Source organism: Centruroides vittatus, unplaced genomic scaffold, assembly GCF_030686945.1.
Source record: "Centruroides vittatus isolate TY-2023 unplaced genomic scaffold, ASM3068694v2 contig_738, whole genome shotgun sequence".
NCBI classification, from domain to species: domain Eukaryota; kingdom Metazoa; phylum Arthropoda; class Arachnida; order Scorpiones; family Buthidae; genus Centruroides; species Centruroides vittatus.
The window spans coordinates 2,970,782-2,991,295 of NW_027122474.1; the positions used below are offsets into that span (position 1 = coordinate 2,970,782).

The window sequence follows — 20,514 nt, forward strand, 5'->3', positions numbered from 1 at the left end:
TTTGATGAAAATTTCATAAATTTCAATATTTATGAAATGATAAATTTTAGTAATTTTTAATTAATTTAAGTAAAATTTATGTATTTTAATGCATTAATTCATTTAAAAAAACTATTCTAATTTTTCTACACTTAATTAACATAAAAACGTAAGACTTTTATGCAATTTATTGATTTAATTAAATATATAACATCCTAAAAACAATGAAAAAAATCACAATTAAACGTTATTTAATATTTAAAAACATTTTCCCCTGTATTATCTATTAAAAAATCAACGCTAATAAAAGTCCACAAACAAGAATTTATACGTAAATTTTCTCTCTTTAACATAGAAATTTTGATTAAAAAATATATTAATAATAGAATTTTTAAAACAATTTAATAAATAAAATTATTTTAATTCAAAATATTTATAATAGAAAAAAAAAAGTATATATTTGTGAGAGGGAGGAGAAAGTAGATTCATATTGGATGAAAGTGTCGATTTGTGTGCAGTTAATCTAAACGATGCTATTTCTAAAATTTCAATTTAGAATGAGAAACGAGTTCTAATCTTAGATTAGAAATTTTTTTCTTCTTTTTTTTTCATTTCTTCTAGATATGAAAGTTAAAAATCTGAGAAAATGAAATTGGCTAGTGGCAATTAAGTAAAGGAAACAATAAAATGAGCAATTTTACTAAAACGACTTAATATAATTGCACAAATGTTCCTTTTATATATTTGCAAAATTATTGTAATTTTAGATTAAAATATGAATTATGATTTAGTAAAATTATTTACAAAAATTCAAATAGAAAAAGGTTTTTTTTTTGTTTTTACTGTTTTTTAATAATAAGAAAATTATTTTGTTTATTTATTTTTATTTTTATTTTTTGTACCATTTTTTAAATTTTAGTTTTCGAATTTTTATTTTTGTTATTTCTAATTTTTTTTTTAAATTTTTTTTTCTATGTTATTTGTATATAAATTTTATAATTAGTAAATTTCTTACTTATATTTTATTATAAATAAAAAATTATATGTTTATACCTTCTAATAAATTTTTAATCTTTTTTTATATAATATAAATTAAATTAATCAAGGTAAAAACTGTATAAAAATTAAAATAATAATAATAATAATAATAATATATTTTTAAGATTTTCTATGATTCATATTTTCATTAAGTTAATAAACTTATTTTTTTTTAAATTTTATATAAATATATTATTTTAAATTAAATATAAAAATATTCTATTTAGGAAAAAGAGCTTAAAATAAATTACAGTTTTATATATTTAAAAATAAAAATTTCAAAGTTTTTACTTTAAAATTTTAAGACTTTATCACGGAAAAAAAAATAAAGTAAAGATGTAAATATTTATTTTGAACTTTTTTTTAATCAAAAATCCTAAATAAAAATTAAGGATGCATAATAAATAATTTAATAATTTCTTATGTATTGATATTTTATTTTAATAATTATTTTTAATAAAATATTTATTTATTTAAAAAATGTAATTTCAAATATCATTTAATTAATTAAAATTAAATATTAATTTACATTAAACTGCATACAAAATAACATAAATTAATAATTTAATTAATAGATAAATATATAAGGAAAAAAAGAAAATAAAAATTAATATATAAAGCTTTAAAAAAATATATAAATATTTTTCTATATATATATATTTCTTTTATTTTTTTTTAAGTCGATGAAAAGTTTTGTTTCTCAATTCTCCAAAGAATTAATTCGTAAACATTTCATAAAATTCTTTCAATTTATAAGAAAAAAAAACAAAAATTGTATTTTATATTTTATTATTTAAGCATTTTCAATATTTTTTTTCTTATGAAATTGTATTTTGTGTAAATAAATATATAAATTATAAAATAAAATACTTTTAAAATCGTATTTTAAACGTATAAATCCGTACATAAGTATTAAAAAAGCGATTTATATACTAAAGTATATAAAATTCATTATTACTAGAGGGTATCTTACTGTATACACGCATACGCCATTAAAAATTAAAGTTTAAAGCATTATGACAATAAAATATGCTTGAAAATTTGATTGAATTTATCTTATTCCTTAATTTATTATCGAAACAAATTATCTACTAAATGCATTTCTTCGACAGAAAATATATTACTTCGTTAAAACATTTATCATGTTGATATTGATAAATGCTTTATTAGTGAACATTAATTAATAAACGTAATCTAACAGTTAATAATTAACAAAATTTTACTTGTTTTCTTTATTAATTTATATCAAAAATACGTTTGTAAAATTCGAATTTTAAATAAAACAAATAATGATAACGTATGTCTGATTAATGTTATTTCTAATGATGTGTTGTTGATTTTATTTCTATTTTTTAATAAAAAATTTGAATTTTTAATAAATTGACACATGAAACATTTTGATAAAAGTCAGTTTTTTTAAGATTTTTTTTTCTTGTTTTTATAAAGAAGGCCACTTTTACATTATTTGCTTAACAAAGCAACGGTATTTCAAAAAATCCATGTTGACAATTGTTTGTAAGTAAAACATCAAGCTAAGTCATAGGAATCACTCCAGAAAAATGAATGTCTTGTACGACTGTGTACAATTTTATATATATATTTTTTTCTTTTCTGAATATTCTCAAATGTCCAAGAAGATTAATTTTTATATCGACAAGTCCTGAGCGATTTAACTTTTTCTTATTATATTATTATTATTCATATCTCTGTTATACTGTCTTCGAATTTCTTCACTTAATGGCAGCTAAATCCGTACTTCTTTTTGTTTTTTAGTTCTTTCTTTATACATTTATTAAACATACATAAACAGAACACACATAATCTTCTTTTGAATCCTTGGATTGTCGCGCGAATTCACAAGCACCACAGCCGGAAGGGGAGTAAGTGGGTTCGTTTTTTTATTTTATTTTATTTTTTACAGTACGGTTTAACACGTGATTACAGTGAGGACCGTCTGTATTCTTCACAACCATCTGTCTGATTTATCGTAGACAGCACACTTCTGCCGTTCCCAACGCTAAATTTATGATAAAAGTTCTCCCCCGTTAAGATCCTACACGCAAGCTTTGATTCACGCTAGGGAAAGGGTTGAGGTTGATCTTTATTCTGAAGGATTTTTGTGTAACCAACAGACAGGCATGACGCCTCCGTGGTTGGGAACTGGTGCTGTCTTTACTGTTGGTGGATGAATTCTTATATATTCTTTTTTTTAATATATATTTGTATTTTTTTATTTTATCTTATTTTATTTCCATTTTTGTTCTTGTTCATCGATGCTACACTGCACTCTCTCTCTTATTGTTCATTAATGGTGTTTCACACGATGTACATGCTGCTTCTTCGTCGTCGTCTCGTTCTCCTACAACAATATGAGAGGGCATATGTCGCTGTAAATCGAGTTTTGCATATTCTGTTGGTGGTTCTTTTCTTCTAACTGTAACTGTCGCTGAACTTTGTAAATCCTTGGGAAGAGCTAATTCAGCGTACGTAACATCTTCAGGCTGCATGATATAAATATAAAATAATTAATAAAGTCTTAAGAAGATTCGCAATTTTATAAAGAAACAATAAATTATTCATGAAAATGCATTAGAAAATTGAAATTTTCAAATTATTACACTCCTATCTATGCATGTTTAATATTTATTATTTTATTAAAAAAAAATTTTAAACTTATGTTTACAAATTAAACATGATACATTCTTGTACGTAAGGTTACATCTTAGTTACAAGAATAATATTTATTTAATTACATTCATAAATATTGATACTGTAACATCACTGCTCAGTAAATTTATGTTACAAACAAATTAAATGAACATACTATAAATATATAAGAAACAAATCAATTTTTAAAAATGAAAATATAGAAAAATCTTTACAATTTAATAAAATAAAAAATATCAACAACATAATAAATTATTGAATATTGTAAAAAGCGATATTAATCTTCCGTGACATAATATTTTCGCAATATGTATACTAAAGAAAAGAATTGTTTAATAGAAATTAATTAAGTAGAACGATAAATTTTAAATGGCTTCATTTATTAAGTTTCAAATTAAATTGAGTTTATCCTGTCATAACAAATTAGAATGCATGAATAGATATCTTTAGAGACAGATGAATCATTTACAGTTATTTTCTTTTATCTTCACTCAACGATAAATATACAGAACGTTAGATAAAAGTATAATAAAAAGAATCATGTCATACTTTTCTAAATGTGGAACAAGCTTGTGTTGGTAAAGTATTCTCGAACACGACTTCCCTCGAGGAAGAACTCCAATGACATATGGCAGCTGTACTAGTTGGAGGAGATGATGATTCTTTAACGTCATCTACAATAAAGTAAAAGTGGAAAAACCATCAAAAAATACAAACTTTATAATCAATTTTAGTACATATAACTATACAGATATATATATAACATATATATATATTGACTAACGTAAAATTAAACATATATTTCTTCCTATCGATTACGTTTGTGTTCCTGTATTCTGTATCACTTAATCGATTTATTGACAATATTATATTTATGTGAATTAATTTTCTATAAGAAAAAGTTAAAGTATAGTAACAGCTATTATCCATTTCAAACATCAACGATGCAGATAAAAGACAAGTTTGGTCCAGACGGCGTTTTTCTTTACCTTCTTTCTTCCTCTTCCCTGTGCAACATTTGAAATTCATGTATACGGCAAAGAAGGGAGTGTACGCCAATGTTTCTCATGTTAGTCCCAGCGCTACTTGAATACATTTTGGGAAGAAAGGGGGGAAAGCCAGATCAAACTGATCATTCGTTTCGAAAAATTCCCAGTAGCTAGATGGTATTAGGTAAGACAAGTCAACCGGGTATTTCAGACTGTGTAGAGTAAGACGACAAAAGAAAATATTTTTTTGCAGTTATAAAAAAGTATACTATATATATATATATATATATAACTTTACTAGTCCCAGCTTGAAAGTTTGCTTAAATTCTATACATAAAAACACGAGTTATGATGTATTTTATTATAGAGGTATAGGGCATGACATGTATTTTTTGAATATATTTAGTAAATTATTAGATTAAATTTTTGGGGTTTATTAATGCTTTTTATATCTATAAATTGATTGATAAATATAAAATTCTTACCAAGACAGTGTACACGACTTATTATTTTGGCTGGGATGATGTCTGGTCCTTTTTCTTCACTGTCTGCCATATCATCTGTGTCTTTCTTTAAAGGAGTTTGGCATCTAGAAACAAAATATATCCTATCCAATAATTCAAAATGCATATATATAAAGTTTATTTTTTAATATATATATAAATTTATTATAAATTAATTATTTAAAATTATATTTAATAAACTTAAATATTAAATTAAATATAAACAATTAAATGTATATATCAATGATTTAATTATATGATTTAGCAGTTTTATATCCTTATGCTTTATCAAATTAATAATTTGATTATTCACACTTTATATATTTTATAACTTACTAAATTTAGATAGGTAATAAATGAATTATAATTACGTTTAGCACAATAACATTTGTAATTGAAAACCCATACTTATTATATTCAATTATTATTATTATTATTATGATTATTAGTATGATGATTATTGAAGATTAAGCACATCATCAATTAACAAGTTGGTAACTTATACATTAATAATAACACTTAAATTAAAATTTAGGAAATTTTAATTAAATAAATATTAAAAGAAATCCTAATTAATTAATTCATTTATTTATTAAGCCATTTAAGAGCCACTGTCTCTAATGATTTAATGTAAAATTAATTTAATAATAAAATATGTAAATAAAATAAAAATACATTAATTTTATATTTTATTTTTGATTTACTTTATATATTTTATTTATATTAAATCTATATTAAATCATTGGGAAGATGTTGAAGAACTCTTGAACTTCACCTTGTAAATAATAAATAAAGAACCATTGAACATCCTCTCCAATGATTTAACATAAAAGTGTACAACGATAGGAAATAACATCATAAAATATATAAATAAAATCAAAATTAAATATTAATGTATTTAATTTTTATATTTCTCCAAAAAAAATTCCTTCTTAGAATTTATTTATTCTTCTCTGAAAAAAAAAAGAATTTGTAATAAACCCGAGCTAAAAATTTCAACGTTGATAAAATCAATAATTTAATGTAAAATATCTTCAAAAATATTTAATAAAAAAGAAAACAAGAATATTTATTTATTAAAAAAATATAATAAATTTCAATGATTATTTTTTTATTTTATTTTAGTTTTCATCCTTTCTTACATCTTCTCATTAAAAATTACAAAATAGAGAAAGGAAACGAATAATAAAGAAAAAACAGTTTTTTTGTTTTCTATATTAAAATAATGATAATAAAATAAATAAAAATTCGAATATCCTAAATTATTAAACATAATATTATTTGGTTGTTAGAAAGGTTAATTTAACTAGAAGATCATGTTAAATGTCATTACCATTGTGTTAGAAGTGGGAAAATATGAGAACGGCGACCTCCTTTACGGCCCATTAGGATCACAGATAATTATTAATATCATTAGAAGTTACGGATGATAAGCTATGCTGCTAAATCAAAGAACTTGTCAAACTAATTGAAGATTTCTTCGTCATAAATCTTATTAGATGGAACAGATTCAATAGGTACTGATAAAGTACATTGTTGATGTATGTTTTATCTAATCCCTCATATAAAATGTTAATAAATTTTCCTATTAAACACGAGATGATATACATTTTTAATAATATATTTTCTTTCTCCTGGCAGTGTTTTATAAGTAAAAGAAAAAAAAATCCCATAAAACTTCTATCTTCTTAAATTTTATCATTAATTAAATATACATTCTTACAGAAAAAACTTCAATATTTTCTCTTAAAAAATCAATAAATCTTCAAAATTTTAAAGTTTATTTAGTATAATAAAAATTAAAATCATATAAAAATATTTTTAAATTTTAATAAATAATTCGATAAAAAGTAATAAATGCTTTTTGTTTTTAATTCTATTTATTTTTAAATTTTATTGAAATTTAAATAATTTTTGTCTCAAAAATTTAATTGTTTTTACTATTTTAAATGATTATTATTAAATTCTTTATTTAAAAAACTAGAAAGAAAAAAGAGAAGATATAAGAGAGAAAATGGCAAATTCGATCAATATTTATATACATAAACTAAGAAAAAGAATATATATATGTATTATGTTATTTAGATGATTATATAAACAATATTTCTAGATATTTTGGTAATATATTTAGTACTTTAAAACATGAAAACAGAATCAACTTTTCAACTTCAGAAAATAAAAATTGTATAGGGTTTTCCTTCGTGTATTGAAGTAATTGGATCGGAGAAGAGTAGTAAAGAATTCATAGAAAACATAGGCAATAGAAAACAATAAAGCGAAAACTAAATTACGAAGAGAAAATTCGAAATACGAAAAATTGTAAATTCAATGGAGGTCTTGTTAAAATATAGAGTGTAACATAGGTAAGAAGTTTAGACAGGTATTGGGAATCTAACAGTGTTGATGTTAGATGAAAAAATTTTAAATAAAAAATAAAATGAAAATAGATTTTTTTTTCTTCTTATTGTTATTCACAAACAATAGTAATGATAATTATATTTATTTTTTTCTAATAAAAAATAAAATTTAAATATATTAGAGATTACCTTATGAACTTTCACATTAGCTTTTATTTTATATTTTGAATTTTTGAAATGATCTTTACTAAATAAAATAATTTATATAGTCTTACATACATAAAATGTACTTTTTAGTTTTTATATTTGTTTATGGTTTATTTTGTAAACAGTTTTTAAAGTTTTTATTTCATTTTAATTAAAGAGTTTTTTTATTTGTTTTGTTTTTATTTATTTTATTTCTTTGAAATTGAACAGTTCATTGTTTTGTTTATTCGAAATTGAACAGTTCGTTGTTTTGTTTATTCGAAATTGAACAGTTCATTGTTTTGTTTATTCGAAATTGAACAGTTCATTGTTTTGTTTATTCGAAATTGAACAGTTCATTGTTTTGTTTATTCGAAATTGAACAGTTCATTGTTTTGTTTATTCGAAATTGAACAGTTCGTTGTTTTGTTTATTCAAAATTGAACAATTTTGACGTAATTTTTTTTTTGAATTTTCAAAATAATTGAATAATATTTACCGAAGCATTTTTCATTGTTTACTTTTCATCCGATTATAACGGAATAATTTTCATCTTCAATTAAATTTTCATTTTTTTTTTTTTGAAATTATTTTAGGCAAGGGCTAATTCTATTTTTCCAAAATTTATCATTGTTTTTAATTTTTAATTATAATTATGTTTAATTACAAAAATTTCCATAGTTATGAATTATATTTTTAAAAAAAATATTCATTGTTTTTACTATTTTAATTTAGAAAAAAATTAAAATGCATTTTAAAATAAGAAAATTAATTGATCAAATATATATATATTTGATATTTGATTTTCAAAAATATTTATACTTTTATTTATATGAAAAGATAAAAATTGAAAATTAATATAGAACAAGAAACTTTTCGAAAATTTAATCGTTTAAATATAAAAATTTCAAATTTAAACTGATAAAAAATTGTACACGAAAAAATAAATAAATAAATATAAATTAGAAAAACTACATGCTATGAAAACATGAAAGTAATTTAATATTATAATGCCGTATTGACAGAAAGTTTTAAAAATATTCAAAAACATTTTCTCTCTTTCTCTCTCTTTTTTTATACGTATTTCATTCTCATTATTTAAAGTATAAATTAGAAATGAGCTTCAGCTAAATTAATTGGTTTCGAGTAAGAAACGTAAGTTTATATAAAAGAGATTTTGAAAAGAATACAAAGAAACATAATGACAGAAAATATCTACGTTTTCTTACATTAAAGCAGTTAACCACAGGCATCAGACTGAACTGTGTAATGTGGTTGATGACGAAGATAATTACAGGTTTGAGGGAATCTGGCGGTATGTGGAAGAAACCATTCGGCATCACTAATGACGTGGAAGCAACAAGAAACTAGCAAAGACAGAATCTTTTAATTTAAAACATGTTCTACTAAGAAATTAATCTGATTGAAACATTCGTTCGGTCTTCAAGATCAACAATGATTGTAAACTGAGTAACGACGACAGAATTTTAAAACTTCAATTAACAGTCAAAACTTTTATACTTAAATACATTCTTTTCTAATCATTAGTATCGAATGAAAATATTACACGTATAATTTATATTCATACATAGAAAAATTGTGTTTAAATATAGAATTTTATTAATAATATCTGCTTAATTGTTACGATATGTTTGTATAATGAGTTAGGGATTGTTGCTTAGTTTCTTCGGAAAATCTCTTTACAAATTATAATAATTAATGATTAAACTTTCATATTTAAGTAGATATTTTAATCATTAGTACGAAATAAAATGATTAAATTTATGTACACAGGTTATCTATGGAAGGGGTGTGTTTTAAATGCATAATACCATCAATGTTATGTTATTAATTGTTGTAATGTAGTTGTTTAATTGCTTAGAGGGTGTTTATAACGTTTCCACAATAGAAATAAACAAAAATTATTAAATTATTTAATTATTTGTTTATGATTTTTGAGTAAAGTTCTATTGAAACTATTAAGAACGAAAAAGAAATGATGTAGAGTTGGGCAAGTAGAAGCTCAAAGATAAAACATAAGAACTAGAATACGAGTCTAACGGATTTGAAGATCATGTTACTTTCATGGGCTAAAATAATTTCACTAACGTGATATTTTATCAGCCTATAGCCAATCAGATTAACGAAAACCGCACACACGTTTAGGATCATATCACATCTAAGCTTCGTCTATTCGTACTGATAGCACCATTTATATTTCATTTATCTTCTTCGCTTCCTCCTCCTGTTACCACGAAGATTTATCGTATACGGGTTAAAAGAAAGAAAAAGTAATAATATAAAATATGAAACATGTCCTGTATTGAAACTATTTACAAATATATATATATATATATTTACAATTTTAAATGTAAGGTGCACAAGAACAGAAAAAATAAGAGCGCAGTTAATACATAAAAATCTATTCAAAATTATGGATTATTAAATACTTAAACTACACTCAATTTAAAATTATTTAATTTTTTATAAAGAAATATACAAAATAATTCAATTTTAAACTTTAAAACGTAGCCAATCTCTATACATTTTATAGAGTTGTAAACAAAATATAAAATGGTTTAGAAAATTAAAGAAACTTTAACGTGCAATGAAAAATATTATCATGAAAGAGTTTGAAGGAGAAACAATTTAAAAAAAAGAAATAAAAAGAAAAACCGCAAGACACACAAAGCGACAAACGAGAAATGTTCTTAATCACGTCTTCTAACAGCAAGTATAGGACAAGAGAGAGAGGAGAAAGATCAATTTTTACCGGAAAGAAAAGCATGGGGTTATTTGTAATTTTCCGGGAGACAGGATCTGGTATTGATCACAACTTCAGAAAACTCATGGGATGTGTTTTTCTTTCTGGATCCCCATATAGACGTGCCAGTGAAGTAAGACGAAGAAAGACACCTGACGTCTAGGTGTTGGGTGTCTTCCTACACAACGTCGTTTTAGATTTTCGGTTTACCGCACCACCAAACAAACTTAAAGCTATAGAAATGTTTCCTTTATCGACCTCTAAAAATCGTATGCTTCTTGATAAAGAAAAATATGAAGCACTTACATCTAGAAAAATCCGGGATTAAATTGTTACAAATCCTGATCAAGTTTAGCACTTTTTTCTACTTATTTAATGAAGTTGTTAAGCAATTACAATAGATTTAACTGAATTTTCCTAGTTGTTCGTTCTGTTTTTTAAATGGATTTGGGAACAATTTTATGCTATTCTAAAGAGAAAAAAAAGAAGAAGAAGAAAAAAAAACGGCGATTTAATTCAGTTGTTTGCGAAAGAATAAGTCGAATACGTTTATTCTTTAATGTATTTTTGGAAGTAAATTCAACTTTTAAACTTTTATAAACGTCTTACATACAAAATATTCAAGACTTTAAAGAATAATTATAAGCTAATTTGAAACTTGAAAACAAACAAATTAATCATAAAACTTTAAATAGTTACTTTCAACAAATTAAAATATTAATTAAATGTCATACGTATACATTTCTGAAGAAATTATCCTGATAATTGATATATAAATTTATTTATTAATTGCTTTAAATTGAAAGTTATCAATTAAATAAAATTTTTAATTAAACTGGGTAAAAGTATTTGGAAAATTGATAAATATATATATGTAGCCTATATAATTTTATTTCTTAATTTAAAGAAATTTTTCTCCTTCTTATAAATTTTATTAGTCATATAAAATTATTAAATAAAATCTATACAAAAGCTCTTGAAGCAAAATCTTGTACTGTATCGATTTGTCCATGCAACTTAATTGATTTCTAGAATAAGAGCACAGAAACAGTTAAGTAATATTATGCAATCCAGTTCAAAGAAGGTTTTAATTGAGTTGCCTCAGATCGCTTTAATTAAATCGAAATTTAGTTTATTTACATATAAATCGATAATTACGCTATTTGTTTATGTGTTCTCTTTTAATTGAGAATTATTTAGGTTATTTATACTTGTTAATTTTACAAAAATAATAATAATAATTTTAAAGGAAATAATTTATATAAAATAGTTAAATAATTCTAAGAAATTATAAAGAAAATTTATCTGTTTATTAGTCTGAATTATATTCTTGTATTTTTATTATAAATTATTAATATTTATAGTACATATAAGAAATTATAGCATATGATAATTATGGGAAATAGGAAGATAAAATTAATCTTCTTAACTTTTGTATGGAAACCGAGGCGTAAAACGTTTATAAAATTAAGATTTCATTACGAAAATAAGTTAATAATTGAAAAAAATATCAAAACTTGATAGCATTTTATTTTTTATGCAAAGGATTTCAAGGGCACCTTCAGGAACTTAATATTTAATCTCATCAAGAATGGGATGTTGGGAATATGAAATTAATTTTATTAACTTTTGTTTGGAATGCAATATATAAAAAGCCTGTATAATTTAGATTTAATCGCAAAAAACGAGTTAATAATCGTGGAAAATATCAAAATTTAATCGCATTTAACTTTTTTTTATGCAAAGGACATCATCCAAACGGTTCAAGAACTTGATATTTAATCTCACTGCAAAAAGATGATATTTAATTTTAACTTACAGGATATAAAATCTATCAGATATTGGCTAATATAAAAATCCACCCTAAATTTTTTTCTTAATATTAAAAAAAATGGAAGAAAGATACTTTATAGATAATGGATATTAAAGAAGTAAATTCATAACCAAATTTTCAAAGTGGCTGGGGATTTTTTAAGATTGTAAATTTGCAACCTGGCTCAGAAACAGTTAAAAAAGTTAAAAAGAAAAAAAATAAAGAAAAATCTGGACCCGTCTTCAGTAGATTAACCTTAACTCAATATAAGAACGGAAGTAATAAAGACGAACCGAGTACTATCAGATATAGATTTTCACTCCGGTGTAGCATTTCTTTATGTACAACTCTAGTCTAGATATTTTTACGATCTGGCCAAGAGCTCGTTATTCTCTGAGTACGAACAGGGTTATAAAAATCGCATGGACTTCAATAGAGGTCTCAACCTTGGCATCTCCCATCTTTTGACTGTTGTTGACTCATTCAGTTAAAATTTACACCGAGTCGTGAAAGATATCCATAAAAATATCAAAAAATAGTGCTGAGAATGTAAAAGATTGATAAAAAGTCTTCTTATGTGGTTGCTTCAGGAAGCTAGATTGGGTTGTAACAGTTGGTTTCAAGAGACCATGTGTCTTATACTTAAAATATCTCAGTTGACTTAAATCACTTTCTTTAGATAACAATTTCTTTACAGTATAAAAAAGAAGAAAAAAGAGCCACAAAAGATGGTCGTAAGAGCTAGAAAATCTTAGAAAATCGCTACTCATTAAGAAAGTAAAGACAAAACTATAATATGGTGGTGTGTAACATGAATAGTATAGCATGTAAATGGTCAATAACTTCAAACACTTCTCGTATCGCACTTCCTTACGTCGTTGGCTTTATATATCAAAGAAAAGTAAAAATATTCCTTTGAAACTTAAACGATACGTCGTAAATATCAGCAAGATTCAAATTTCTTAGAAAAAAATAATGTAAAGATAGTCATAACTATATAATCTAGTTTAATAACTCCCCCCAAAAATTTTCAAAGTTCTTTGTCTTTAACGATGATTTTAGCGCAACTGTACTTAAAAATATATATAATTTGATCCTTTGTAATAAAATAATTTCATTTTATAATGTCTTTTTTTATGAAATTTAAGTGTTTTTTACATAAAATAATGGATAACGATCATTTATTAAGTATTTTTTGTAATTTTCTGCTGAATAAAAATTTATTCAGAGTATTTGAAGATGAAAGAATTGAGTTATTTTAAGTGAAATGTTACAAAATTGTGCCACGTCTTTATAACATTTATCAAAAAATGGATGTTTGCAAAAAGGAAAGGTTAAATTATGACACATTGGCGATTCGTCAACTGCATGTAATCTCTTTATAACTTCAACGTTTCAATTTAGTTCAATTCAATACTCTTACTGGGGAAAAAAATTGAAAAAATTCTACTTTTAAAATGTCTTTAAAAATTTAAGTTATTCATCATTAAATTGTCCTATTTTTAGCTTACTACAAAGAGCATTTTAAGAATAAACTAACAAAACAACTTTTTAAATGTTAAAATTACATTTTTAACAGTAAAATACATAACTTTTTATAATAATAAAAGGCTTTAAAATTTTATAAAAAGAAAAATAAAACCGTCGTAAATCGAACTATAATTCCCTATACACTTTTTGTCGTAAATTGAGATTATGAAGCTATCTTTTTTGAATGTTTCTTAAATTTTCATTTGTCTGTATTGTACCGTACCTTAGAGACTGTATAGATTACTTGTATAAGTCCCTTAAAAATACAAACCACGTAGACTCTGCTTTACGACTTTTCTCTTTACAAACCTCGCTTTTACGACTGGTATACATTTTTCATCCTGAATGCATTAAATGCCAAATTTAATACATTCAGGACGTAATACTTTGTTTCAGGATTCAATATATTTTACAGGAACGTAACCTAAATTTACGACATAGAACTTACAGCAGATTAGAACTCAAGTTACGACGAAAATCATTTTAAGCAAAAGCTAAGCACTGAAAACTCCGTAAAAATTATTTTCAGAAAGGAAGAAAACTTCATAAACTATAAAAAAAATCACATAATTTAAAACATAAATATTAATATTTATTATTATTTTTACAATTATAGACAATAACACTGTTTTATTATTGAGTATTTAAAAATATAGTGAGAAATTTTTTTTTATTAAGGTTTACATAGGAAAGTAAAAGAATTTTGTTGCATTTTATAATAAGTTAAAGAATGTACAAGGTGTTGCTTCAGCTACAATCAAATGTAAATTCAGTAATGTTATTCCCGTGGAAAATCAAGAATGTATTTCTTCATCTAACCTGATGTTGTTACAATATGCAAAAATTTTTACATTGCACCCCTAGGGATTGCTTTATTAATAATACATTTTTATTTCTTTTTTGGTCCACGTTCGTCATTAATATTTACAAAAATTTTCTGTAAAACTCTTTTTGTTTCTTGTTTACTACATAAATATATATATATATATTTCACTCTCCCTTTAGCTATATACAACTAAGTTTACATGAATCTCAGAACATTTTTTTTGCTATTTTATATTTTTAATTAATTTCAATTAAAATATAATAAAATATTAATAGTAAATTTTTAGGTTTTTTTAAAAATATTAATTTTTGCTTTATTTAAAAAATAATATTATTTAATTATTTAACTTTCAATTATTTGTTAAACAATTTTATTTTTGGTATTAAATATCATTTTTATTAAGTAACTTTTTTTTGTTTATAAATTTAATTAAAAAATTTAGTTAATTATTAAATAAACTAACTGTTTTAATTGTATATTAGATTATTAATTAGATGTAGCATTTATTAAGAAACGAAATGTTATTTATTATGTTGGATGTAGTATAATCTCCTGACTTAAAAATTACTTTAAAAAACTAAATTTTATATAAATACGTGTTTTTAGATAAGAATGAATCCCTAAATTTATAAAAATTCAAGAATTAATATACCATTTACAAATTTATTAAAATTTTAGAGTTCGAATTAAATTTTAGAATTTAATTCAAATCTTAGAGTTCGGTTTACGACGGCTTCCGTCGTAAACCGAACTCTAACATGAATAAATTACAATAAATGTCAACGATATTCATTATAATTTATTTATGGATACTAAATAGCTCAGTATTATCTACACACAAAAATATACTGTAAAAGAATTTTTTTAAAATGAATTTTATAAAAATAATAATTAGTTGAAAGCTGGATTCATCTGATTAATCTTGATACTGATTTATACACTAACTAAAGCACTAAATATTAAATTTCAACGACGTTTCTATTCAGAATAATCGAAATATTTTATAAAATATTTAAAAAAAGAAGAAATTATATCAAATAATTAACTTTTTCGTTTAAAATATTCGTCAAACAACATTTTTATATTATAAAAACAAGTTTCTGTCTTACAAAAACAAAAGTAATAATAACAAATAATAATATTCTATGAAATAAAAGTCGTAATAAATAAATAAATAAATAAATAAATAAATAAACTATATATATATATTTTGCTTTTATTATTATTTTTTCAATTTTAGCTCTGCAAGAAAATAATTAGTTTCGTTTCTTTTGAATTTTTCTAAGACGAAATTAATTAAAATATAAAAAAATTGCCAGAAATAAATAAAAAAAATTAATGCGAATTTTTTATTTGATAAAGTTATTCATAAACAATATACATGTACTGTGCATAATAAATTGTAATTTACTGTTCTATAAATACACGATTTAATATAATTATTTTATATTTTAATAAGTAGTAAACAAAAGTTATATTGTTAAGGCAGTAAGCAGTATATATTTTAGTGTATACTTGCTACAGTATAATTTACATATATTTTATACAGAAATAAACAGTAAAGAATGTACAAAATTATTATTGTCAAATATTTTATTCAGATTTTTTTTTAAAAACCCTGTAAATAAAGAATCTACTTAATAAATAATATATAAACAGTACACAATTTAGTACAGTATATATGTAATTTATACTGCAATAAACTGTAAAGGACATGATTTACAGTGCTGATAGACAGAATAACTATTGTTAGAACTTCACTTCTGATGTTACTAGGAGGAGTATATCGATTGAGATTAGTGATAATAACACAAACATAAATAAAATAAAAATAAATCAGGTGATGGTTATCTTGACAAATTCCATTCTACAGTTTATTTAAATACGATTTAGGTTCAGCAGACAAATTAGCCTAACTTTTACTAAATTATCACAACAGGGTGTGTCTTTTATGTCATGTATTCACTCTTAAGATAGCTCGAATTTAGATCTTATCTGTAAAAGCCACACCTAGGTGGAGTATATCTGATCCTTTTGCAGTATTAATAAAAATATTTTAATATTATTTTTATGTTTTTAAAATTTTTGTAAACAACAGTATCAGGATTTTTTTTAATATAAAAAAATATATGAATATTTTTATAAGAGTATTTTACGCGTTTTTTTGTGAATTTTTTTATATTTTAAAACACGAATAATTTAATTTTTAAATATAAAATAAAGTAAAAAAACCAACACAAAGAACATAAATATTATATTTTATTATTAAAATAAAATTATTTAACATTAATTAATTTATTTACATATAAAAATATATAAACACAAATTCTATTTTTATATTTTTATACATGATTTAAATTTATTCGTATGTTCAGAAAATAAACATCATTATAAACAAAAATTCAAATATAAATTGATATATTTAAATATAGAAAATTAAATACAAACAAAAATTAAAACGACATTTTCATTAACAATAATAAAAAAAATAACAATTATAAACACTTAAAAATTAAGAAAGTGACAAATTTTGGTTTAACTTTTTACATTTTTTTAAACAAATTTTTTAATAATTTTAACATAGTTATATATAAATATTACGTAAAAATATATATCAATAATTTAAGCGTAAATATTTAATTTAAAATTATTCTTTTTTTTAAAAAATTATCGCATGATACACGCGATTAATCTCATGTATCTTAACACATTTACACGCAGGAAACGAAAAAAAAAGGGGGGAAAAATTCGTATTGGATAACAACAAATAACGGATATTAAATTACAACCAATTACGTTAAGCAATTTTTGAGATAAATATTCTTCGAATATTAGCGTATATATAAGTATAAAGAGGTTGGTGTTATAACTGATTCGTCAACATCATCGATCGCATTTCTCCAATAATTAGAATAACTCAGGTGGATGTGAAAAATGCCAGTTATTTTTCAAAGAGACACCAACATCCAATCTTTGGAAAAACGAATACATCCTGTATCCCGTCAATTACATCACCTACAATTTATCAGCGACAAACCAAAATTACCTCTTTCTGATAATAGGAGTGTACACATGGCTGACAAATGTCTACGGTTCTGTCTATTGATGCGTACATTCGTTAATCTCGTCTTCATTCGTGATTTTCTTTCAACCATAACGACATTGCTGTCTCTTTTTTATTTTTATTTTTTTTTATTTTCCGAAGCAATGGACCTTATTGCAAAGCTTTAAATGACGTATACCACAAAAGACTTTAATGGTAATGTTCAATCTGACGACAGAATGAGGCATCCGCTACAATTGTGTAATAATTTAAAGTATGATTAATGCTATGTGAAAGATAGATAACTGCATCTATTACTTGCTAAAAATAAAAATTTGTCAAATAATTTATTTAAATTAAAAATATGTAATTTATTTTAAAACAAATGCTTTGTTTTCCATTTAAAATATATGCTTGTGATGTTAGGTTATTTAATGAGGAAAAATTTATCTTGATAGTCTTGATTTAATTATATAAAATAAATGGTAAATATATTTTAAATTTTAAAAGGAAATTATGTAATTTTTTAAATAAAATTTTAAAAAATAATTAATTTTTTTTGTGCACGTTTATTTAAGAGCGAACAAACTGTACTGTTTTAAAATAAAATTTTATCGCTTCTGTAATTAATTATTATTAAAAAATATGTGTAAATATTTTTAAATAGCTTTAAAAATATATAATTTTAATTATTTTCTATGCTATTTTAGAATAATATATAAAAAAATTAAAATTAAAATTATAAGAAAGATTCTTGATAGAGCAAGCTCACGTGGGAGTAACACGAACCGTACTACTTTAAACTAATATTTATAGCTTATTTAATAATTATTATTGAAAAAATATGAGCAGATATTATTTAAAAAGTTTAAAAAAATAAATTTTTTACGTTATATTTTTAAAAATATGCATAATACTTAAATGTTTAGAGCAACATCAATTTTAGCTTTAGTGCAAAGTATTTTTTCTTGTTAGAATTTTACTAACTTGTGAATACGTACAAGTAACTTTTGAGCTTTACTAAAACTTAGAAATTTATATTAAAAAAATATCCAAACACATTGACTTTCTAAATAACGATTTTATTCAGAAAAGAGAAAGAGAAAAGTGTTTGAAAAGTATGAAAAGAAAATGGGGTCACATGCTAGTATATTATATAAAATTCGATATATAATTTTAAGTAGAAAATATATAAAAATTCCATTTTGAATTCTGAATAGATTCGCTGAATATTTATGAAGATAATTTTGAGTTTTGGTATAGTTATTAAAGTTTGAAATTGGTTTCAGTTGTAAACCCTTTGCATGTAATGAGTTATTATATTTTGGGTAGTATATAATCAGCTTATCATGCAATTTCATGGACTTTAAATCAATTCAATAGAAGATTATAAATCTAATTGTAACTGTATCAAATTTAACATTATATTAAGAGATTTTACATAATTATTTAGTAATTATACGAGAACTTTTTTATGATGATGATGCATAATAATAAACGAGGAAAACTTTAAACATGAAGAAAAAGAATTGTTTTAGATAAATTCCCATTACTTTAAATAGTTTTTCTTAGTTTTAAAACATGATTTGAAGCACAAAAATCTCTTTTTTTTTTCCCTTTCAAAAATGAATAATGCACAACAATACCTTTACTTGGTGGTCGACAAGTAAAGCACTTTACCTATTTGCATCATAGTATGTAAGTGTGTGTGTGTCTAAGCTTAAGATGAAAGTTATCAAGACGAATGCATTGACATATTAAATAAAGTTTCTTAAACAAACATCATCAAAATTACATGCGAAAGACTCATAACTTAAACACTTACTTGTCTGTCGAGCCATTTGCTCTAGCTGATGCTACAAAATATAAATACATACATATCTATAAGATGCGATTAAGTACAAATGCTCTTATCTTTAAAAATAAGATAAAAAATGATTTTTTAAAATTACAAATTTAATATTTAAATATACCTTTTTCTTTTCTTCTTTTTTTAATTTTCATAGAAATTATAACTACAACTGCAATTATAACCAATGCTACTACAATACCAATTAATAATCCTAATACTGGGCGAATGATAATAATTCCCTGCATTCCTGCTAAAGAAAAATATAAAATTTAGGTATTTTTCTACTAAAAAATGCTATTAAAATTTATAATTTATAACATTAATTCTCTACATTTTTGGATAAATAGTACATAATGTATAGAACACAAATGCTGCTGTATCTTATCTATAGATTATTATTTTATTTATATATAATATATATATATATATATATATATATATATAACAATAATAAAAGAAGTGAAATACAATTTCCTGAAAACAGATGGTATGGATATAAATACGCAGAAGACATCGACAAGTAAAAATAATTTTTAAAAAAATGGAATGTGGAGAGATTGATCATGACATGTAATAAGATAAAAGTGGAAAAAAATGATAGAAGTAAAGAAAAAAATGGTGGAAAAATTGATTCGAACTGAAAGAATAGGACCTCGCGATACTGTCATCAACAGACAAGTAAAAAAAAATTAAATAAAAAAATACATATTAATGATCCTAATTAAAATAAGGTATATAATTATTAAGCTTAAATTATATAGAGAGAGACAGACACTAAAAAAAATCAAGAATAATGTAAGTCGTTAATAACTAAACTTTAATGTGTTTAAATTATATTAGTTAATAACATTAGATTGAGAAAAGAATAAATGAGCCATTTACAAAAGAGTATTTCGTATGTCAAGTTGAAAAAACTTCTCTTGTATTAAGATAAGCTATTAGATGGAATCAAAGATAGTATCACATA

General features: G+C 22.9%; 1 protein-coding gene across 5 annotated transcripts in view; it reads right to left on the reverse strand.

Moving 5' to 3' along the window:
• Positions 1–2,433: 2,433 nt before the first annotated feature.
• The window catches only part of LOC136981010 (B-cell receptor CD22-like), a 372,234-nt gene continuing 354,153 nt past the window's right edge, over positions 2,434–20,514 (reverse strand). For 3 of the 5 annotated variants that reach the window (XM_067277257.1, XM_067277259.1, XM_067277255.1), the window contains exons 9-13: positions 19,669–19,797; positions 19,521–19,551; positions 5,159–5,262; positions 4,234–4,358; positions 2,434–3,518 (exon numbers count right to left, since the gene is read on the reverse strand). In XM_067277257.1, the coding sequence (XP_067133358.1) occupies positions 3,294–3,518; positions 4,234–4,358; positions 5,159–5,262; positions 19,521–19,551; positions 19,669–19,797 (614 nt within the window). In that variant the 3' untranslated portion in view covers positions 2,434–3,293. Of the gene's footprint in view, positions 3,519–4,233; positions 4,359–5,158; positions 5,263–17,374; positions 17,947–19,520; positions 19,552–19,668; positions 19,798–20,514 lie in introns of those variants that run through there. The other 2 variants (XM_067277256.1, XM_067277260.1) reach the window with 2 other exon arrangements.